This window comes from Arachis duranensis, chromosome 9, assembly GCF_000817695.3.
Source record: "Arachis duranensis cultivar V14167 chromosome 9, aradu.V14167.gnm2.J7QH, whole genome shotgun sequence".
NCBI classification, from domain to species: Eukaryota; Viridiplantae; Streptophyta; class Magnoliopsida; order Fabales; family Fabaceae; genus Arachis; species Arachis duranensis.
This window is the reverse complement of record NC_029780.3, coordinates 17,571,331-17,596,745: the sequence shown is the minus strand read 5'-3', so window position 1 is coordinate 17,596,745 and position 25,415 is coordinate 17,571,331. Positions and strand designations below refer to the sequence as shown.

Here is a 25,415-nt window from a genome sequence, read left to right as displayed (position 1 = left end):
TTGAAGCATGTGCCACTTTCTCCTGGAAGCCGTTCCATACACACGGGAGTCCCCGCACAATCATTCAAAAACAAAGCCCACGGCTTAACACTTTCACATCGGCACCATAACTATTTACTTTCCGTCACCCTCTCGTGACCTTTCAATCATTCTCATAAGTACACGTGCTGGTTTATCTTCTCTTTTTCTTTTAAAACTAAAACCACATCTTTATGCCATTCTCCAAAATCTTTAAAACAATTAATAATCCAACCGACTCCAGCAGCAAAAATATTTCTTTAATAATTCAAAATCAGTTAATATATTTCTTAAAATTTTTGAAAATTCTATTTCTTATTCCCAAAATAATTAAAGCATCCCAACTAGTTGTTCATACATAACTGAATCAAAATCTCAAGAAAACAACAATAATTCAATAATAATTTAACATAAACTCATTCAAATTCACGCAATAATCAGTTAAATCAACATTCACTTATCAAACTCACATTTAATTATTATAAAGTTACTAAATCCTACCTCCATACGAAATCAAAACAACAGCAGTTTTAGAGAAGCTTTCTGATTGAGCTGCTGAAGGAGAAAGCGTCAGAAATCGTCTGTGCTTTCTAGAACACCAGTTAGCCGAACTCAAAGGACAGGAAAGTTACGTCACTGTTGATTTTTACCGGTCAAAAATGACGCCAATACGTAAAGGAGAAGGATACGAACACTTTTATCGAATTAGATTTTTTTATTGGATTTACGGATCGCAAAAAATCGAAGCCGAAATATCATAGGGAGTCACGGTTCCTCCCTCACCCTCGGTCTCTCTCTCACGGCCTTCTTTCTTTTCTTTCCTTTAGGTTTATGTTCGGTGGTGGTTGAAAGGAATTAAACTGATTATGGCTAATGGAAATGAGTGAAAATTTGTGATATTAAAGCTCATTAGATGTCATGATTATACATATACACATATGTATTAGGCCACGTCTCCAATTTTCTTTCTTTTGCCCCTTACAGGCTTCGGCCAAGTGATGATGATAATTAAATGAATATTAGCCAAGTGTCAAAGGTTAAATAAATAAAAGAAAGCATGTGGTATTATTATATATATACATATGCATAGTAAATCAACTTCCATTTCCTTTCTTTGGTTCCTTTGAAGGCTACGTTAGGTACCTCAATTATTTAATTTATAAAAATTTGAGATCTTACACCATATATCTAGTATAATAATTGTTTTACTTAGATTTTGTTTTTTATATTTCGATCGAAGATGTTGACTAAATTTGTATTAAGATATCAATTTAAGTAGTAGATATAACTTTTTTTTAGGTTGTTTTTAATATTTAAAAATCGTGTTCAATAAAAATGTAAAAACAAACAAATAAATATAATTATAGAAAGCAAAAAATAAAAAAGAATAAATATAAAAAACAAAAAATAAAAAATAAAAAATTTATATTAAAATATATAAAAATTGACAAGTATTTGAATAAAAATGATAGAATTTAAATAATAAAAAAGAATAAAAATAAAATTGAAAACGACTAAAAGAAAAATGGAGTCTTCCAATACTTACATGGACTCGTGACTCTTGTTTTTCTGCGTCAGTGTGACTGATAAACCCCGATTTCGTGGTTTATCTTGTGCTTATTTTAGGGGATTTATTCAATAAAATAGCATGGTTTTGTAATTCTCCCTTAATTCATGCTTAAATGTAAAAACATGCTTTTTTAGACCCTTAAATTGGTGATTTTAATTCACCTTAATTCCATTCGATGTCTTGATATGTTTGTTGAGTGATTTCAGGTTCATAAGGCAAGTATTGGATGGAAGAAATGAGGAAAGAAGCATACAAAGTGGAGAATGCATGAGGAAACAAGCATTGAGAATGCATCGATGGACACGCAAGCGTACAAGGCGCGCGCGCGCAAAAGTGACTTCGCGTAGAGATGCGCACGCGCACATGGTCCATACGCGCCGATATTCGCACGTGACTCACTTAAAGGCAAAACACTGGGGGCGATTTCTGAGCTGCTCAGACCCAATTCCAACTTGTTTCTGAGTGTATTCATGCAGAATTGAAGTCCAAGCAAAGGTGGGTGCAATTGTTTGAAGTATAGCATCATGTAGGTTAGTTTCTAGAGAGAGAAGCTCCCTCTTCTCTCTAGAATTAGGGTTCTTAGGATATTTCCATCTTAGATCTAGGTCCAATTTCATGATTTCATCTCATCTCCTTTGTGAATTCTTGCTTCTACTCTTTGATTCTCATAGTTTGTAGTGTTAATTTTCCTTTCATGCTATCTTTTATGTCCATGGATGCTCATGTTGGATTTAGATCTCTTTTAATGCAATTTGATGTTGATGTTTCTTTTATTGATGATTTGAGTTGTTGATTTACTTTTCTTACAATTGGTAGTTGGGAGATCTATTATTCTTGCACATTTATTATGCTTTCCTTGTACACCCACCAAATGTTTGACAAAATACTTGGTTGGGCTTTAGAGTAGATTTTGAGCATTCTTGGCTTGGAAAGAGTAATTGGACAATCTTGAGTTGTAAAGACCCAACCTATGTTGGTGATCTAGAGTTATTAGCTAGTATTATTTCCATTAACTCTAATCTCTTGCTAATTCACTTAGTGAGTTGATTAGGATATTTGGATTGAGATTAACTAGTCTTGTTTGACTTTCTCTAATGGAAGATAACTTACACCTTCTTCAAATATTGGAGATGACAAAATAAGATAAATTCTTGTCAATTATTGTAATTAGTGACTAGGATGGAAAGCCTATTATCTCAATCCTTTCCATGAATGTCTCTCTTTATTACTTGTTTTCTTTAATTACTTGCTTGATTTACTTTTTTTGTCATTTACATTTTTTTGTCAATTTCCAAATCAAACCCCCCTGCATTTTCATAGCCAATAATTGAGTACTTCATTGCAATTCCTTGTGAGACGACCTGAGATTTAAATATTTCGGTTAATTTTCATTGGGGTTTGTCCTTGTGACAACCAAATTTTTTTATGTGGAAATTGCTTGTTGGTGTAGAACTATACTTGCAACGAGAATTCATTCATTTGAGAAAATTCTATACCGACACGACAAATCTCGCTCATCAGTGACTAAAAGTTCTTACATGAGTGACTGTGCAGGTGAATGGAAGTTTTCCTAGCTTATTGAGACTAATCCTATTTCTAGAAAGAAAAATCTTAAGCTAATTGATATAATCTTAGACTTGAAGTAAACTTGTACTTTAAGTAGTTTTAGACCTCAAACAAACTTGGACTCCAAATAATCTTGAACTTCTAGTCTTAGACCTCAAGCAAATTTGGATTCCAAATAGTCTTAAACCTCAAGCAAATTTGGACACCAAGTATAAGGTAACTTGACCATTAAGCCTAACCTATTCTTATTTTTTTTCAACCATAGTGTGCTTTATGCATTTATGATCTTCGACTTTAACTGTTGAATTCTTTTCGACATCGACCATTTGTGCTAAATTTTTGGCACAACAAAATGCCCCTCAAAGTTTTGGATGACTTCAATTTGGATGAAGAAGCAATAAAAGCTTCGAAACCACCTTTGAACTCAATCCAAAGTAGTAGAATTGATCTCCGTCTTCTATATCAACTTTTACAAGTGCATATTTTATCTTGACTGTTTGTCGACTTCTCTTTTTCTCTTTTGCAATGTGCCTAAAGCACATAGCCATATTCATTTTTGACTTTCTTTGTCGGGTCAGAAATTCTAATAAATCTTCACCATTCTTAGGGTATATAAGTCTTACTTTGAGCATGCTAGTGTCAAACTTCATTTCTTGTTTCACCATCGTATTAATAACAAGCTCCTCAAATTCAGCAAAGTTCGAGGTCAACTCGCAAAGGTTTTTGCCAATATCCGTATATAGTGTCTTGTTAGGAAATCTTCACTTGCTTTTAATAATTTTCTTCTTTGGAAATATCTTTTTCTTGACAAAGTTATGAGATTAACACATAAAATGAGACTTGTATTTTGTTTCGACTGCAAACACATCATTTTCGACCTTCAACTCAAAATACATCACACAACCAACAAAAAGCTACTATTTCTTCTTCAAAAAATTTATCGTTTTCTTGCTTTTTTTTGCAATCTTTTGATCTGTTGGACATTGTCTATCAATTGAGAAAGGTTAATAAATTGTTGATTAACTAACTTCTTTCTAATTTTAAAGTCAACTCCATTAATTAATATCTTGACAATTTTAGGTTCTGAGATCAAATTATAGCACTTATTTCTCATATTTTGAATCAAATAAAATAATCTTCCATCGTCTCTGCATTAGATTTTTTTATTGAGAACAAATCAAAGAGTGTAACCTTTAGTTCTCCTCTAAAAAATTGATCTTGAAAACTCTTCTTCAACTTTTTTCATGAATGGATCAACTTAGATTGTAAATTTGAAAACCAAGTGAAAGCATTCACAGTAAAAGAAGAAGAAAAATATCTTATTGAAAGTTCTCATTGCTAGTTAAAACTTTGATTTCCACTATGTAGTGAGTCACATCCTTGACACTCGACTCACCACTTTCTCCTAAAAATTTAGTGAGTGATTTTGGGGCTTTGACTCCTCTAGAAAGTTTTGCTTGCAGCATATGATCAGGAAAATGAGATATAGAATATGGTTGGTGAGTCAACTTTTACATTGAAACCTATCCTATTTAGCATATGCTCGACAACTTGTGTAACATTCTGCTCATCAGCTTGTGTAATGTCACATTGAGCAAACTGATTTTGTGGAGCACCATTTGCTACATCATCAGGATTTTGCCCTCTGTTAACTATTACGGGTGACTAACAACCTTCTAAGTGAGGTTGATGACCTCCTAGTGGATTTGGTGCCTTATGGTTACTTTGGATGGTCCCAGTCAATTCATTTATTTGCCTCGCTACGTGTTCAAACTTAGCATATTTTTTTCTATCAAAGGGTTTAAGACAATAATTTTCATTTGCTGAGTCTACATGTTGACCAAATCATGATGACTTTCTGCTATTTTTTGTCTAAAAATTGCTAAGTAATCTATAGTGTTACGCAAGAATTGTCCCTGACATTTATAATTTTTTTGACCTTCTTGAGACCAATGGGCCTTTATGCATTTTTCCTTGATGTCAAAGCCATAACGGGGTCAAACAAGGTATTTTTATTTGTGTCAACGATCGACAAATCAATCTGAGTTGATATTGTCCCTACACATGGTTGCGTAGACATTGACAAACTGTTGTTGAGGTAGTTGTGATATCATGGGTCTTGATATCATCAGTCCCAAATAGGAAGAATTGGCCATTATATATTGATATAAGTATGGGTTATATCCTTGTACAAAGTCTTGTGGATTTATTCCAATAATTGGGTTTGACTGAACATCTGTATATACTCCAAGAATAGGTGGATTATCCAGAAATGACGAATATTGAGGTAATCTATACATAGGCCAACTAGTCAAATTTACATCGACTATACTAGAAAAAGCCACTGAAATCACATTTGTGTTGTTCATATGCCTAGTCAGACTTCTAGCAAAAGTCATAGGCCCTTGTGTTGATTCATTGAATCGTGGTTGTTGATATAGTACTATTTTTTCAATGTCATGGTCTGACCCTTCTGTTGAAGAAGACGACTAAAATGACAAAGAAATAGATGCGTTTGGATCGTTATAAGGTATAAATTTACCACTTCACAAACACATACGCAACAACCACTTTAGGCAACTAATCTTACCTAATGTCCTATTGGATGTGCCAATTTGTTTCGCTTGGATTTTACTTTTTGTACCTCGACAGGAACTGTCAACCAAGTTTGTATCAAGGTGTCAATTCAAGGAGCAGATACGACTTTTTTTGTGGGTTGTTCTTAGGATTTAGAGATCCTGCCCAATAAAAGTGTGAAACCAAACAAATAATTATAGAAAGCAAGAAGTAAGAAAGAATAAGTGAAAAAATAAAGAATTAAAAATTAATGTGCAAAAATTGACAAGTGTTTGAATGAAAACGACATAATTTAAATAACAGAAAAGAAAAAACAAAATTGAAAAGGACTAAAAGAAAAATGGAGTCTCCTAATACTTACATGGACTCGGGACACTTGTTTCTATGCATCATAAGGTAACTTGACTGTCAAACCTAACCCATTCTTATTTTCTTCAATAATTGTGTGCTTCATGTATATATGATTTTCGACTTTAACTGTTGAATTCTTTTCGACGTCGATCATTTTTGCTAAATTTTTTATACAATAGTAATATTATTAAATTGAGAGTAAAGGTCTTTTTTATTATTTTTTATTTTTGAAAAAATTGACAAAATTAGATTATCTCAATATTTTTTTATTTGAGAAGAATAAAATATAATTTCTCACCGTATATTTTACAAATAAAATTAAGAAAAATATGAAAAAATATAAAAAAATAAAAAATTATATTTTATTTCCTTAATTAGAAAAAAATTAAGAACATCTATTTCCGAAATTGATCCAGTCACTCTTGAAATCCTAATTTCTTAATAACTATATACATAAGTGTCTTGGATAAACTTTTTGCAAGTATTCACTCTTTATCACACCTGCCTCATACGTATTGTTAAAGTATAATTAGGATCAATTAAGATCAATTAGTATCATTTATATTTATATAGCATATCTGTATATTTATTGTAGGATTTTGTGCTTTTATTACGTTGATTTTTCTAGCACCTATATATACCCTTGTACATTGTACCTTTTGTGACACACTCAGTAATACATTGTTCAAATTACTCTCTTATTTCTAACATAGCATCAAGAGCATAAGGTTTTTTTTTTCAATGGAAATTCATTCATAGCCCATGGTTTTTCTTTTTCGGCAGTGTTATTTGACCTTATTTTTCGATCATTTTCCGATGCTTTGATTCATCTCTGCCCTTATCAGTGTCTTCGTCTTGTCGTTGCAAGTTCAACGAGTCTGGCCTCATCGCTGGAAACCACAGGACGCGCCGCCTCAAGGTTGTCGTTCGTTTGCTTCTCTTCCTTCTTCCAGACGCTTCTAGGACTATTTGATTTCAGCCCATAATCAACTCCCAGGATCGTCCCACGTGTCCTGATCCAATGCGCCTCCACAGACCTGCACTACCCGCGTGTCCACCCAACCCGGCCTGCTTCTTGACCCACGCAACAGGTCTTCAACACGTCAGCATCCATGTGTCTTCCCTCTCTACTCTAACAATGCCACGTGTCACCCAGTACTGACGTGGGCGACAAGTGGGGACCACTCTAAAGTTTTTTGGTGAGCTCTTTTTGATTCTGCCCTTGTTTTCTCATTTTCTATCCTAAACTTGCAATTTTCTCTCCTTTCTTTGATCTCTGTATCTACTATTATGGAAAATTAAATATTTTTGCTGCCACAGATAGAAAGAGTAAATTCTATCGAAACTGCAACTATTTTGGGCACCTCTTCTCAGACTGTCCTTCTATTGAATGTCACAAATATCAACAAAAAGGTCACATTAGCCACAATTGTCCATAACTGTTCTGCCATTATTGCAAGCTCTCAAGATATTTGATTACTACCTGTCCTACTCACCTACCACGTCGTGATTAACTCAAGTATCATTTTCGTCCTCATTTCTCCAAGAATGTATCTGCTTCTGTTGTTGCTGCTACTACTGAGTATACCAACTCTACTCCTCTCAACCCATCTCCTGTCTCTCTATCTGATATCGCATCTCTTCTTAAGTATATTCTCATCACATGTCTCTGTTGTGTCATTTTTTCTTGTCTTTGCTACCACTACAAATGCACCTTTTGTCAATACTGCTGATGGTTTTCTCTTGCACGCGACACACAAGGGTTCTATTTTCCAGTCAACTCTTAATCTCCCTAATACTTATTATATTCCAAAATTAAATTTTAATCTTATTTTTGTTAGTCAACTTGTTGATCTCGGTTTTGATGTCAATTTTTTCATTTCTGGTTGTTGTGTACAAGATCATCGGACGGGACAAATTAGTGGGACTGGACGTAAGGTTGAAAGATTGTTTGAACTTGAGAATCTTCATCTACCTTTCACTTATGGCATTACCATCTTGCTCACATCTTCTTAAGAAAATTGTGTCCTCTTTTGTCTTAGGGTGTTTTGGGTCAGGTTAATAATGAGTCTTTTGATTTTATTCCTTGCAAAACTGCCAAACAACATGTTTTATCTTTTCACAATAATTCATCTCTTACTTGCTCTCCTTTTGATCTTATCCACTCTGATATTTGGGATCCCGTTCCCACCACTTCTATGGGAGGGGCTCAGTATTTTGTCATTCTCATTGATGATTACTCTCCCGCTTTACTTGAGTTTATTTGATGACTACTCGCCATGAACTACCTCAGATTGATATTAACTTTACCACTATGATTAAAACTCAGTTTTTCAAGGTCATTAAACTTTTAACCTTTCTTGCAAAACAGGGTACTTTGTCTGAGTTTTCTTGCCTTAGTACGTCTCAATAAAATGGATTAGTTAAACGCAAATCCGTCACATTCTTGACTCTATTCGTGCAATGCTTATTTCTTTTTCGTGTCCTGAGCGTACATGGGGTGAAGCTGTTCTTATTGATGTTCATGTTATTAATAGACTTCCTTCTTCTATCCTTGATAACATTACTCCCTTTGAGTGTCTTTATCATACCTCTCCAGATTAAAGTTCTCTTTAAATTTTTTGTTATGTATGTTTTGTTCTTCTTCAGCCTCGTGAACATAGTAAACTTGAACCTCGAGCTCGCATGTGTTGTTTTCTTAGTTATGGCACTAAACACAAGGGTTATCCTTGTTGGAATCCTCTCTATAGACATATTTGTATTTCTCGTCATGTTGTATTTTGGGAGTATCACATGTTTTCGAGGTTCTTTTTATTTGAGTCCATTCTTCCTACTTAGTCACCATTTTTCACTAATCCCGATATTGATCTTTTTCCTGGTGATAATTCTACAGGTTCTATCTCGAGTCAACCTCTATAGTCTCCTACTCCTCCGTCTTCCCCTTCTCTCGATGATTTTAGACTAGACGATGGTTGCTCAAGGTTGTACACAAGAGTATGGTATTGATTATGAAGAGACTTTTGCTCATCTCACATTTGTTCGAGCTTTCTTTCCCATTGCTGCGGTCAATCTCTCTGGGATTTGAAAAAGAAGGTATATAAAAAACCTCCTCCGGGTTATCCTTGTCCTTCTAGCAAAGTCTGTCTCCTTCATAAGATACTTTATGGTCTTAAACAAGTTCTTCGTGAATTGTTTGACAAGTTTAGCACCACTATAAGCAATCTCGGTTTCACTTGCAGCCCTTATGAGAATGCTCTCTTTATTCGTAAAAGTGAACGTGGGGTTGTTCTTCTACTTTTGTATGTTAATGACATGATTATTACTAGAGATAATGTTGATGGTATCTCTGATCTTAAAACCTCCCTTTATCATACTTTTGAGATGAAAGATCTTGGTTCTCTCAGTTATTTTTTTGGTTTAGAGGTCATATATACAGATGATGGTATTTATCTCTCTCAAGCTAAGTATGCTTCAGATCTTCTTGCTCGCATCGAAATTACAGATAGTCGCACTGAGTATACTCTCCTTGAGCCTAATGTTCGATTTACCCTTATGGATGGCACTGTTTTGAATAATCCTACTCTTTATCAACAGTTAATTGAAGGTCTTGTCTACTTGACTGTCACACGCCCAAACATTGCTTATTCAGTTCATGTTCTTAGCCAGTTCTTGTCATCTCCTCGCACTACTCACTATGCGGTTGTTCTTCGTATTCTTTGCTACATTAAAGACACTCTATTTTATGGACATCATTTTTCTGCTCATTCATCTTTATCCCTTCAAGCGTACTCAAATGCTGATTGGGCTGGTGATTTCATTGATCGTCGTTCTACTACTGGTTATTATTTGTTTCCTGGTGACTATCTTATTTCCTGGTGGGCCAAGAAGCAAACATTCACATCTCACTTTAGCACAGAAGCTGAATACCGTGCTCGCGCTGACACCACTGTTGAGCTTGTCTTGATTCGTTGGCTTCTCAAAGACTTGGGTGCTCCTCAGTCACCCCCGACTGATATTTTTTGTGACAACCGCAGTGCTATTCAGATTCTCCATAATAATGTCTTTCATGAACACACCAAACACATTGAGATTGATTGTCACTTTGTTCGATGTAAGAACCGACTTAACCGCTTTAATAAAATAATAATTTAATTATCCAAAATAGGTTCAAAAATATAGAAATGATATTTTGAAAATAAAAAGGTAAAATTTGATTTCAATGAATTTTTTTAAGTTGGAAAAGGTATCTTTTGTGAAAATTTTTATAACAATGCATACCGGTGCTTAAGCCGGCAGTACCGGCTCTAGTCTGTCCAGTACCACAAATTGAGAAAAATAAGATGTTGAAAATTGAATTTATTTTTTTGAAAGGAGAAAAATAATTTAGAATAAAAAACTAGGCGCTAATCTTAAAAGTTTTGGCCCAAAGTGGGTTTGAGGATTTGGAGTTGGTTTGAGGATTTGGATTGAGCTTGGTGGCATCGTTTTGGTGTTTGGTGCATTTTTGGGAATCGGTCAAGGTATGGTTTCGGTTTCATTTATTTAATATATAATATTTCTAGAAACCTAGGCTAGTGGACCTTAGGATAGGATTGAATTGGTTGTTGAAATTTATTGGATTGATGATGTATAATGATTTTGATGAATTATGATGGAAATTATTGATGTTAGATAATGGATATAGATGATGAAATGAGTATTGATTATGTGGATGATACTTGTGATATAATGATTGCGATCTCATGATGATGTAAATTGATGAAGGGTGTATATGAGGAATTAGATTTTGTGAATTATTGGTATGGAAGTATTGAATTGGAATTATAGATTTATGTTGAATTATGCAGGAAGGGTTGAGTGAATTAAGTGTGGAAGTGATGAAAGTACAATGGAATGGTAAAGTATAGTGTATGGTAGTGTTTTATGATGGATTGGATAGGTTTTGGTTTGGTTTGGTTGTGAATTTTGGAAACTTTGAGAACCTAGTAAATTTTTTGTAAAAACTAATTTTTGGTGAACTTTGATGGATCATAACTTGAGCCTTAGTTTTCGAAATCGATTGAAATTTATCTTGAATTAAAGTTCATCTAAAGATATTTAAATTGATATAAAGTTTGATGAAAATATATTTTTGTAAAGGAAGTTATGAATATTTAAAGTTTGGTGTTTAAAACTGATTTCTGCAACTTTACAAAATTCTGCTAGTCTGGAGGGGTATGCATACGCGAACCCGCCCATACGCGAGTGTACCATTCTATTTGGCACCTATGCGTACGCGAACTCTTGTATGCATACGCGGGATGGGCAAAATTTTACGTATGCATACGCATACATTGGGCATGCGTACGCATACACCCTGTTTTGCTGAAAAATAATTTTTCTTCACTTTTAAGGGTTCTCTAGCTTTCCAAACTTCCATAACTCGTCTTTAAGACTTGTGGTTAATAATTAGGCCTAAGAATAGTATAGATGGGTTTATGTTTGATATTTAATGGACTTCTATACGGGTTTTAGAAGCTGGTGACTTAGGCTTGGTATGTCAGTTGGGTGGTTCGTCTTATGAACTAATGGGGTGTCGGGTTGATGATAAACTTGAGATGTTGATGATGAACTTGAGATATTAACGTTGGAAGATGAGATTGGAATGAATATAAAAGGAATTGTGCTATGAGCCGTGTTGTATTACTGAACTCTAATGATTGGTAAGTCATTGTGCGCCTTGGGCAAGGATTGTGACAGTCTCCCGCTTGTCGAGGTAGCGGTGCCAGCATAAGGGTCGAGGCAGACTCCTGCCTATATTGAGATGTAAGGATTGTGTCAGTCTCTCACTCACATAACCTTTTTGCCGCCAGAGTGAGTGAGGACTGAGACGGTCTCCCTCTCACATAACTTTTCTTTCGCCAGAGTAAACTCGGCACTATAACCCAAAAGAGTGTGCTGGGCACTATAACTCACGGGGCGCAAGATAAAGTGCTGGGCACTAGAAAGAGTGAGTAGGACACTATAATCCTGGTCGTGGCAGAAAGGCAACATTTCGGGGATGTGTCGGGTTGGCATTTTGAACCAACAAGTGATATCACGAGCCAAATAGGATAAACATTTATCATATGTATCTTTTATATGCTTGCTTGCTTTGATTACTTGAGTTATGCCTATTTGAATAACATGCCTAAATGCTAGTTGTATTACCTGCTGTATATGTATATTACTTGTGTTTTACTTGGTTGCATTAAATGTGTTTTACTAGCGTTAAGGAGGATCAGGAGGCGGTGGCAATAGGATCGCACAGAAGTTAGGTTGGTGAAGGCTGTGGATACAACAGTGTGACTAGTTTTAGTTAAAAATCTCCTAAATTTAGATAATCATATTTATGGTTTATGGTTTAATTTGTTTATTTTTTGTTAATCTTGAATATCTGTATCGGTGTGAAGTTCTAGGATTGCCTTTGGCGTCCCGGAACCTTACATCTTATATATTGGGCATTGTTACCATTCTGAGAACCTCCGGTTCACATACCATATATTGTTGTTGCTCTTTAGATGCAGGTTGCAACCCACCTCGGTGACTTTGCAGATATGGTAACACAGCGAAGGATGGTATTTCTTATGCTTTATTTTACTTTTCTTATGTTGTAGTATTCTATCATCTTTTTATTTTAAACTTTATGGCCTTTGAGACTTGATTTGAGAGATAAGTTATATAAACTGTTTTAAACTTCGAAAACTCTTTTGTATTTCAGTTTGACTAGCTGGCCTAAACTTCGCAGGCTGTGACTAGCCCTCTTTTTGGTACATCATACTTATATATACATATCTTGTTAATTTAATTATTACCTTGTGTATCCTGGAGCTATCTACATGATTTTATATGTATTATGTCTTGTTCTGTTCGTACCTACGCGTTTAGTTACCGTGTGTGAACGCTTCGCGTTTCGTGATTCCGCTTTATGCGACTTTGAACTTTTATTCCTGATCGGGCTTCTAGTTATATAAATTCTTGGATATATATTATATATTATAAACTTTAGAATTGTTGTTGCACTTTGCTATCCTTTGCTTTACGACTAGAGGTAAGGTTTAGACTAACGGGGTGTTACATTCGACAACGTCTTTTCAGCCTACTCATTTTCAAACTCTAATATCTAAACTCAAAATGGTATTTTTAGCTCCCACTTGAATTTGCGGGAGATGTTAGAGTATAATTAGAATCAATTAAGATCAATTAGTATTATTTATATTTATATAACATATTTGTGTATTTATTATAGAATTTTATATTTTTATTACTTTAATTCTTCTAACACCTATATATACTTTTGTATACATTGTACTTTTTATGACACACTCAATAATACCCTTTTCAAATTACTCGCTCCCTTATTTTTAAGACTTATTATAGGTTTGACATCGGACTGTTGGAGTGCCCTACAAATACACCTATCATCTATTGACGGCCATAGCGTTGGAGTGAAGTAGAGGAGGTTGTTCAAGTAAATTTAAGAGAATATAACATAATTTATTTATAAGGTTTTTTGGTTTGTTTGTGTGCTTTTGAGTTATTTATTTGTTATAAGTTGAATAAAGGGTTGAATATATTCAGTTCTTCCTATTTAGGATTCAACAAGATGGGACCAATAGAGTGGCTTATTGCCAGCTTATTGAGAACACAAATGGCACATGCGCCTGTACGGAGTTTGGTATCACATTGTACGCCTAGATTAATTAATTAATAATTATTCATTAAAATGAGAAAGTTAAAACCGAGATTTGTCAAAATACCTAGTTCTCTCTCTTTTGAAAGAATTTTGACCACTTGACATTTTGTGAAATTACACAGTTTAAAAGTTCTTGAGATAAAATTCAAACGGGTTAATTATTTAATTATGTTCAATTTATTCCTTTTGACACATAGGCTAACACTAGATTCATAAAAAAATATTTATAGTTTTAGTTCGAGTCAATCTACAAGCAGAGTTCAATAATTGATTAAGAGGGGAAAATCTCATAACATAACATCCTGTTAAGTTGTTTATTTAATCAACTTGTAAAGAAGAAGATAGTCTTCATGAATGAGACCATAATAATTTATTAATAATTATAATTTTGGTGTACAAGTAAAAATTTAATTTAATCGTATTTTTGAACAATTATTAGAATTGAGATTGAATAAATCTAATTTAACTTTAAAAATTAATTTATGAGATGAGAAATATCTCACATTTATAAATTATTTAAAGATGTTATCGTTTTAATAAATATAAAATTTATTATACACATTTTTTATATCTAAAATAAGTGACCTAATTGAATCAAGCTCGTTCAAACTCAATTCTAATCCAAGTCATATTTACAAATATAAGTTAGTAGTTGGTTACTTTTTGTGTGGACGATCCATGGCTATTCTGTTACGCCATTAATATTGTGCTACTTGACACTGCTAGAGCTATCCAATATCCAATAAAAAGAAGAGGTTTTTGGGGTCGCTTTGCTTGGGTTATAAACTTACCATTACCGCCACCAACTAATTGTAGCTACGGAGCTATGCATGGGACGGTTGGGAATTTAATGTGTTTTGATGATGTGACTGCGTGCTTGATGACTTCTGAAAAGGATGATGATTTTGATATTGATGTGAATTGATGATAATGATTTATAATATGGTATTATTTTTGTAAAATCATATTAAGTATATATCAAAATTAACCACTAAATTAATAATTAGAATAAGGTACGCATTTAAATATATCTAATATATTTAAAATAAATTAAATTAGATATATTTATACATAAATATATTGTAGTTAATTTTGATATTCAAATAATATTTATATTTTTGTATATGTATACACTTAAATTTATCATCATAATATTGTTAATTCATTATACATATTAGCATACTTACAAATAAAAATATATTTTATTAATTTTATTTGGAATTTAATTAATAAATGTTAAAATAAATAGTTTTAATTAAAAAGTTTAATTAAATAGTTTTTACTCTTTCAATACCCTAAAAATTTACAAAAATTATCATTTGTATTCAATTTTCTTTTTATGGCATTCTTAATAGCATTCTACTTGTTAATAATAAGATCCTTTTATTTAAGCAAAATACTTATACAATAATTACTAGTAAAAACAATATATTGAATAGCTACTATAAGAGAATATTGCTAATGTATAAGAGAATATTGCTAATGTGATCTGAAAAAAAAAAAGTAAAGACTACCATTATAAGAGAACGACGTTTTGTGGCAGTTTTTTTTACTGATTTGCGATGGTTTTAAATCGCTACAAAACAGACCATCAGTAAATTAGGGACTGCCGTTCATAAAGGTATAGAGAATGCATTTTACGGCAATTTTCAGTAACCGTTGACATAACCGTCGCTAAATGGAATAAGTTATTTGCGTCGGTCTTAAAATCATTGCTATTTGGAAAACAAGCTTTTTTTTTAAAAAATGCAGTAGTTAAAAAACCGTCGCAATTTTGATGTGGGTTTTTTAAAAAAAAAAAAAACTGCAATGGTTTGAAATTGTTGCAATTTTATGCATGAATTTTTTAAAAAAATATGCCCACCAGTGGTTTGTTCCTTTTTTATTTACTATAAAAATTTCATACAAAACTTGTAACAACTTGCATTAAAAGCTATATCCGCGTTTGGATTGTATATCTTCTCAATATTCTCATTCATTTCTAACATACAAACATTGGTGTATCATTAAAAACAGAGCTGATATTATTTTACTTTCTTGGCACTAGCCTGCAGAATAATAAAATAAAGCCAAACTGTAAATATTTCAAGCTAGCAAAGTGAAATACAAAGGTAAATGAAAATATTAACCTTCAAATGTGATAAAACCTTCTCTACTTTTATGAAAACTTCTGAAGATTCAATAACAAGATTAGCCCAAAATCACCCAAGTGATCTCCACAAGATCTCTAAATAGTAAAATAAATAATTACCCAGTTAAATCAAATAATCATATAAAAGGAATAACAAAACAAAAACAGGAGATAACAAATTACAAAACTACCTCTAATGGAAAGGACAAGTGAAAAATACCGTTGAGAAAAAAAACTAGTCTGGTGTATATCTTTTCTAAGGGTAAATTCTGCTCTATCTTAGAAAAAATATAATATATAAATTAAATTAAAACTTAACAAGCAATTCACTACTATTTAATAACGTAAGAATGAAACATGGTTCAATTAATCAAAAAGTACAAAAAAATTACTTGATATAATGGCCAATAAGATCATCATGGGTTATGACTCATCTCTTCACATAATTTCTGGAACCACCGCCAAACCTGAAAAGAAATAAAAAATAATTTGTTGAGCAAATAAGTGAAACACGAAACTCCTAAAAACACATAAGATAGAGAATCTTGTAGCACATTACCATCTTGAGAATCAGTATATACGAAGATATGACATGTGTAACACCTCAATTACCCTAAACCTTACCTCTAGCCGTAAGGCAAAGGTTAATCAGAGGTTACAATAGTTCTAAGGCTTATACATATTTATATATAGAAGAAAAATAATATATTGTAGAAGCCTGATGAAGGGTTAAGCTCAAAGACAGAATTACAAAAGCGTAAAATGTTCCCACGAAGCTAACGCATAAGATATAAGGTACAGATACAAAAGATCATAACATATATAAATATAAGAATATAATAATCATAGGGAACTAGTCGCAGCTTGTGGAGTTTAAGCCGACTAGTATATACAGACATACAGAGTTTTGGAGTTCAAAAACAGCTTATACAATTATTCTCTCAAAATAAGCCTCTAAGGCCATGAAGATAAATATACAAAGAGATGTGAGAGTAACTACAACAAAGTAAAACAGAAATGAATAAGGAGGGAACCATACTCTGCTTTGTCACCATATTCGCAATTTCACCAAGGTGAATTACGACCTGCATCTAAAAAACAACAACAAAGTATGAAATGAGAACCGGAGGTTCTCAATATGGTAACCGTGCCCAATAATGTAAGATGTAAGGCCCTGAGACGCCGAAGGCAATCCTAGAACTTCACATCAAACCGATATTCAAGCTTAGAACAAAATATAATTAATGTAAATCTTAAACAAAAAACAGAGTTTTCTAAACTTAAAGGATTCTAACTAATACTAATCACACCGCTGTATCTCAAAGCCTTCACCAACCTAACCTCTGCGCGATTCCATCGCCACCGCCTACCTAACCTCCTCAGCACCAGACAAATAAGGAATAAGGAAGGAACCATACTCCGCTCTGTCACCATATCCGTAATTTCACCAAGGTGAATTACGACTTGTATCTGAAAAACAACAACAAAGTATGAAATGAGAACCGGAGGTTCTCAGTATGGTAACAGTGCTCAATAATGTAAGATGTAAGGCCCCGGGATACCGAAGACAATCCTAGAACTTCACATCAAACCGATATTCAAGCTTAGAACAAAATATAATTAACGTAAATCTTAAACAATAAACAGGGTTTTCTAAACTTAAAGGATTCTAACTAATACTAATCACACCAATGTATCCCACAGCTTTCGCCAACCTAACTTCCATGCGATTCCATCGCCACCGCCTACCTAACCTCCTCAGCACCAGATAAACACAGATAATGCAAGTAAAGAAAGCACAGATAGTTTTTATATACAGCAAGTAATTCAAGAAGCAAGTAGGCATCTTATACAATTAGGCATACTCAAGTAATCAAAGCAAGCAAGCATATAGAATATGCATATGATGAATGTCTGTCCTATTGGCTGTGATATTACATGTCGGTTATAGTGCCAAACCCGACAGAAAATCCGGTCGACATCTCCCGGTTTAGTCTCTCTATTGCGCATAAGGAGGAATAATTCTGAGGGATAAGTGCCCTACCACCTTCTCCTTTCAGAGGAAAATATTCCGAGGGAGCGTGCCCTACCACCTTCCTCTGGTTGTCGCATAATTTCGTGGGTTAGTGCCCTACCACCTTGCAATCAGAGAGAAATCGCATTTTCAGGAGGAATAATTCCGAATGATGAGTGCCCTGCCACCTTCTCCTTTCAGAGGGAAACATTCCGAGGGATCGTGCCCTACCACCTTCCTCTGGTTACGAGAAATATGAGTGAGAAGCTCAGCTTTAACTCTCACATCCAAACGTAGGCGGGAGACTGTCACAGTCCCTACGACGGAGAACAATGCATATCGTAATCACGTTTTCAATCTCAAAGACTACTGCTCACAACACACTTCCACTCATACTCGTCACAACTATCATCAATTCACAACTTTCTATTCCGAACTCACTAGTTCGTCACTTTCTCAATTCATATACCATTCTCCTTTCGCACTCCACCAAACCCATCCTTAGTACACTAGAAACCTAAGCCTCCATTCTCTAACTTTTTAAAATAATACCAAATCAAATTTCTTAGGTTCTATCCCATGTTCAAATATCCAAAACTAGGCCTAAGAGTCTTAAGTGGTGTTATAGAGGCTTACAACCTCATTGGAAAGGTAGAATAGTTGAAAACAAAATTTAAGTTTGAGAAACAGGGTGTGTGCGTACGCATAGGGGTGTGCGTGTGCACGCCCAAGAGTTTTAAAACGTTTGCGTGTGCACTGGGGTGTGCGTACGCACAGGTATCAAATTTTACAATTCTTTTCGCTCGCACAAGGCGTGCGAGCGCCCCCAATAGACTGACCTTCCCAACGTGTGCGTGCGCTCGAGGCTGTGCGTACGCACAGGTTGTAAATCCTCATTGGATATGCGCGCGCACCAGTTATGCTAGCGCTCAAAACAGGAAGTCTTCCCCTGTGTGTGCATATGCACAGGTCTGTGCGTGCGCACATGTTTAAAATTTTGCAGGGTTGTACGTGCGCACATACCAGAAATCACAAAATTATGCAACTTGGCAGAATTTCAGATTTTCAACACCAACTTTGAATGATCATAACTCCCTCTACAAAAATCCAAATTTTACAAACTTTATATCAAATTGAAGGGTTTTCAATAAGCTTTAATTTCAAACCAGTTCCAATCAATTTTGAAAAATGAGGCAAAAGTTACGATCGAACAAAGTTCACCAAAAGCTAACTTTTACCAAAACGCACAAAACTTCCAATCCAACCAACCCTCAAATCAAAATCCAATCCAAACCTGTTCAATTATCATAAAGCATTACCACATACAATATCTTACCATTTCATATCATTCTCCTCAACTTCACATTATACCATACCTCACTATCAATTTATCATTTTTTATATGTTAAAAACAGTTATATATATATATATTATTAGAGTATGTATAAAAAATTTAAGGAGAGTTTTAGAAAGTTGGAAGCACGAACTATATTAATTGTATGTTGACCAAAAAAAAAAGTAGAACCTATTAGATTGAGTCAAGACAATAAAAAGTTTAATAGTGTTTTTTAAATTTAGTAGAAGACATAAATTTAGGGAGTACGTACTCCTCATCCAGCACCCTATGAGTTCGTTCACGCTCTACTAGGGTTTTAGTGCGCCGCCTCCATGGTTACACCTTTCTTTGTCTTTTCTTCGTCAAAGTCTTTTCTATCTTCCTCTACTTTCTTCTCTTAATTTCTTTTCCACTTAGTTCCCTAATTTTTGTTTTCTCTCCCAATTCATTCTTCTTTTAATTCATTTCGTTTTCTAATTCACCCATTCCATATATCTTATTTTTCTCTGAAATCATTAAATACCAATTCTGTTTTTCTCTACACCATGAGCAACAAATCAGAGACACAGAACCCTCATATAATTGATAGTGATCAGGAGGATGACTTGATCGTTTTAGCTTATGAAGATGTTTCCGAAGGAATTCAAGCCTGTACACGGAGCCTGTCTGGAAGAATTTTCTCAGATCGGATCTTTTCCGTAGGTACCATGGAAGGAGCTCTGTATGCAATATGGAATAAACTAGAAGGATTCAGAGTAGTCGAAAAATCCAGGAACCAGATTCAATTTTTCTTTGAGAATGACTCTGATGTGACTCGAATTGAGAGAGGTTCACCTTGGTTATTCAAGAGTTTTGTTATTCATGTTCGCAGATGGAAGCAATCAATAAACATGGAGGATAATCACATCTCTTCTTTTCCTGTATGGGCACAATTTTGGGAATTGCCTGAACAATACAAAACACTTGAGGTTGGATGAAAATTGGGTGGGAGACTTGGTCAAATTGAAGATGTTGCTCTATTTGAAGTTAGAGGCAACGATACACGCATAGTGAAGGCTAAAATGGAACTGAACGGTGATAAAAGAATGAGGGATACACTAAAACTGCTTGATCCTAATCAGAAAATGCTGGAAATTTGAGTATGCTATGAACGTATAGGTGTGTTCTGTACTTATTGTGCAAAATTGGGGCATGAATCTAAGAACTGCCAATGTTTTATTGATGATTCTTCCCAAAACAATATCAAGGAAGATAAAGTTGGTGAATGGCTTAAGGCAGATCAAGTCGGTAGGCGTTTAACTGAAAAGAGAGCTTCCTTCAATCCTAACCAACCTCGGGATGGTTCTATTCCAGCTCAACCGAAGAAAAAATCTCCACCTGCTTGGCTTTTTGATAGTTTCTCAAAAATGAGTGTGCAAGATGATCAGAAAAAATAGAATAATGAAAAAATTGCTGCTAATTCGGGTTCTAGAGAAGAAAATGAGGGTGAATCAGAAAATACAGGTACGGCTACTGATACTAATTCTTCTTCTAATGCTCTATTGAAGATATCCTATACCATGAATAATGTCCAACACAATAACAATGTCATATCCAAGCTTAAAAAGGAGAACAAAAAGCCAAACCTGAAACAACTTGCCAGAAAGTCTGTGATAGGTTTCAAACGGAAGAGTGGAGGTAATGGTACTGAAGAAATTTCAAAAAAAATTTGTCTCAATGATATTGTCTCTGATGCTATGACGGTGGAGGGTGCCAGCCTTCAAGTGGCACCCAAAGAAATATGAAACTGCTCTCGTGGAATTGTCGGGGTTTGGGGAAACCCCTGACAATCCACAATCTTAAAGGGATTTGCAAATCCTACTCCCCCGAGGTTGGTTTTATCTGTGAAACAAAAAATCAATCTCGACAAGTTGAAGGAAAACTAAGATCTTGTTGTTTCAAGGAATGGTTTATTGTAGATCCGGATGGATTATCAGGGGGTTTGGCAATGGCATGGAGGGATGGTAGGGGTGATGAGTTGATACAGGAAAGACTGGACCGATTCCTGGTAGGAGTTGATTGGCGGCAACTCTATCCCAATGCAACGGTTCTTAGACTGTCAGAATCAGGCTCGGATCACTCCCCTCTTCTCTTAGACTCTAACCTGAGAACTGAGAGATCTAAACGCCGATTCAAATTCCAAGAAAGATGATGTTCCAATGATGAAATAAGGCAGATTGTTAGAGAGGTTTGGCACGAACAGATTGATGGTTCAGCCATGTATATCCTAGCTCAAAAACTAAAGCGTTGTCGACATAAGATTGTCAGATGGCAGCAAGAATACAGATCTAATTCGAAGGTGGAGATTGATTTACTACAGTCTGAATTAGAGGAACTTCGTTTAGCAAGAATTCATGGAGGCGACATCATTTCAGAAATAGAGGACAAACTTGAAAAAGCATTGTAAAATGAGGAATCTTATTGGAAAGATAAGTCTAGAGTCAAATGGCTCAAATCTGGCGATCAGAATACAACTTTCTTCCATCAGAAATTTAGAAATCGAACCCGAAGGAATAGAATTTGTCAACTAAATGGCAGTGACGGTGAGTGGCTACTTCAAATGCTGGTATTGCTTCTGTGGTTGAATCTTATTTCAAGGACATCTTTTCCTCCAGTTGTCATGAGAACCCTGAACCTCTGTTTACTGATTTTGAACCTAAGGTTACAGCTCACATGAACTGTAGGCTTCAAAGACCAGTGACTATGGAGGAAGTGAAACGTGCGACATTTAGCATTCATCCTCAAAGTGCTCCAGGAGATGATGGTATGACAGCAAAATTTTTTCAAAGCTTCTGGAACATACTTAGTGGTGATGTGTTTTGAGCAGTTAAGAGCTTCTTTTAAGGGGGCAGAATTTTGAAGGGTTTTAATCACACTCAGATCTGTCTTATTCCCAAGATTTCTGATGCTAAAGATATGACTTAGGTAAGACCAATAAGCCTATCTTCAGTCTTTTACAAGATTATCTCCAAAGTATTTGTACATAGACTTCAGGGTATGATGAATAGACTAATTAGCCCTATGCAGAGTGCTTTTATTAAAGGCAGATTAATCTCTGATAATATCCTAATTGCTCACGAGTGTATGCATTACTTGAAGAACAAAAAAAGGGGACTCAAAAATGAAATGGCGCTAAAATTAGATATGAGTAAGGCATATGATAGGGTGGAATGGCACTTTCTTTGGTTTATATTGGAGAAGTTTGGTTTTGACTCCCGGTGGATCATGTGGATTCGAGAATTAGTGACAACTGTTTCTTATTCTGTTATTGTGGCGACTTGTAACACAGCCTACTTCCTTATTATCCAAAATCCTAAGAGGTAAATACTTTAGCAATGGTAATGCTATAACGGCAGAAAACTCAGGATAAATACCTTGGTTTGCCTTCTACAGTCTCTAAATCGAAAAAGGCTTCTTTTAGTATGATCAAAGAAAAGGTTCGGAAAAGAATCCAAGGGTGGAAGCGCAATCTTCTATCGTCAGGTGGTAGACACATATTGCTTAAGGCAGTGGGAGAAGCTATTCCTATTTATACATTGTCTTGCTTCAAGTTGCCTGATGGTTTAATATCAGAAATTCACTCTCTACTTTCTCAGTTCTGGTGAGGACAAAAAGGTTCTGAAAGGCGGATGGCTTGGATTAGCTGGGACACTATGACTCGCCCACGAAAAGAAGGAGGCCTTGGATTTAAAGATCTCAGAATCCAAAATCTAGCGCTTTTAGGCAAACAGTTTTGGCGACTTGTAACACAACCTACTTCCTTATTGTCCAAAATCTTAAGAGGTAAATACTTTAGCAATGGTAATGCTATAACGGCAGAAATTGGAGTCTTACCTTCTTAGGGATGGAGGAGTATACTGGAAGGCCGAAAGATTGTTGAAAAAGGTCTTAATTGGGCTGTGGGTACTGGAGAGAATATCCGAACCTTTGAGGATCCTTGGCTGCCTCCTCTGTATCCTTTAATGATTTCTGACATGCCAAATAGACAAGCTATTGCTGAGTTGGTTCCAAGAGTTAAAGATCTAATTACTGAAGATAGGAATTGGAATCAGAATCTTATTCAAGAATTATTTTCCCAAGACGTTGCAAACAGGATTTTGTTAGTTAAAATTCAGCAGAGTATGGACAAATTGCAATGGGATTTGAACAAATCCAAACAATATGATACAGCTTCATGTTACAGAATTGGCTATTTATTTTACCATCCGCCTCTGGAGCTTTGCCCTAATTATATGCAACAGAAAAAGTCGTGGATTGATCTATGGAAGTTGAACTTGCCTCACAAAATTAAGCTATTTATCTGGAAAGCTCTCCATGGCCGGCTCCCGGTGCTTGCTCAGATTCATCACCGCATCTCATCTATATCACCAATATGCCCCTGCTGTTATGAAGCCACCGAAACAGTCACTCATTGTTTGATCGATTGCTCTAGAATTAAAGATGTATAGTCTCAGAGTTATCTTCGTGACTGTCTTCCCCCTCAGAGTCCTAACAACTTTTGGACATGGTGGATTGCATCAACAGAGATGCTTAACCTGTTGAAGAATGATGACTGTAATCCTCAATTGCTTGCCATCATTTGCTGGAACTGCTGGAAAGCTCGCAACCAGTTGATTTTTGAAGGTTCTACTTCAATGCCATCTGCCATTCTAGCAAGCTCTGTCAAGTTGCTCCGTGAAATCCAAAGAACTCCCAGTTTAGGTCGTCATCTCCATGAGACAAGCTCTTAGTTGCATTCAATTTGATTTATCATTCTTTCTTTTTTAAGATTTTTTTCGTTTTTCGACCTTGCACCGTTGGATGAATACCTTCAGTGTAGTGTTTTTGGGAAATCTCCACCTTTCATTATGCTGTCCTGCTTTTGGACATCTTTGTATTTTATTTTTCAATAATTAATGAAATATAACCTACTATCTTTGGAAAAAAAAAAGAAGACATAAATTTATTATTAATTTTTAAAATCATGAAGTCTATATTTTAGTTTAGTTTGTTATTAAAATTTGTTAAAGACTTGATTTGGTTTTGATTTGTTTAGTAGTATTTTTAGGTATTTAAAATTTAAATTAAATATAATCTAATCTAATAAAATTAAATCTGATTTAAATTAATTATCATATCTTTTAGAATTTTTTAATTTAAATAATATTTGATTTAAATATATAGAGTCAATTTTAGAGTTATATTTAGTAAAATTTGATCCACTTTTAGACTAATCTGTTAGATGTCTATTTAAATATTTTTTATAAGACAATTAAAACAAATTTTAATGAATAAAATTTTTTAGTTATTTTATGTACTTTTTTTTATTGTGTGATCAAGTGAGGTGAATGATTTGTTTTGTTTGTTCCAGAAAAAAAAAATGAAGAATCTAACTAAAGGTAATTCTGTAATTAGTTACTTAGTTCTTTTAATTTTCACCTTTTAATATAAATTGTCAAGAACATATTTATTAAAAATTTAGTAAAAAATTTCTTCTAATGACCTAAATTGCTAAAAATAAACATTTTAAAAATTAATAAAAAAATTCTTTTTTTTATCTTTTTGTATTTTTGCTGTGTCTCCTTTTTTTAGTCTTTTATTCTTCATCCGTACATTATATTTATTGAAAAATTTATTTGGTATGCTTTTTAAGCTATTTAAAATAGGTTGGTATAATTTTAATTTAATTTATGAAAGAATTGCACAATAAACCTTCTTCCTGACTTGTATTAAGGGAACATTAACCATCAACCGTATCAATCCTAACCCCCTTAACTTATGGCAAAAAGTGATAAATAATGTTGGAGTAGTAGTTGTTTGGCGTCGAGTTTTCTTTTACAATAATCATTACATTGAGTAGTATAGTAATTTCCTACCCTGCTTTAATTTCCTTGTTATGAAATACCATGTAGTTAATTAAGATAAAGGACGACAATATGGGTATGGATCTGCTGGATTGGTCATAAGTTTTTAAAGCAATAACAACGATTCATAATTTCAAGAGGTTGCGGTTGATATGACTTATGAGGATTTATTTATTTAGTGTTTTTAACCCATATTGTGTTTCACCAAAGATAATAGGCAATGAGATGGAATCATGGAAGTGTCCCAGATTCGAAT

General features: G+C 34.4%; 1 protein-coding gene across 1 annotated transcript; it reads left to right on the top strand.

Moving 5' to 3' along the window:
- Positions 1 to 9,050: 9,050 nt before the first annotated feature.
- On the top strand, positions 9,051 to 10,828 carry LOC107464926 (uncharacterized mitochondrial protein AtMg00810-like). Its single transcript, XM_016083894.1, has 4 exons — positions 9,051 to 9,146; positions 9,239 to 9,422; positions 9,504 to 10,141; positions 10,754 to 10,828. Exons 1-4 carry the CDS (start codon positions 9,051 to 9,053, stop codon positions 10,826 to 10,828), a joined length of 993 nt encoding a protein of 330 aa, XP_015939380.1.
- The last annotated feature ends 14,587 nt before the right edge of the window (positions 10,829 to 25,415 follow it).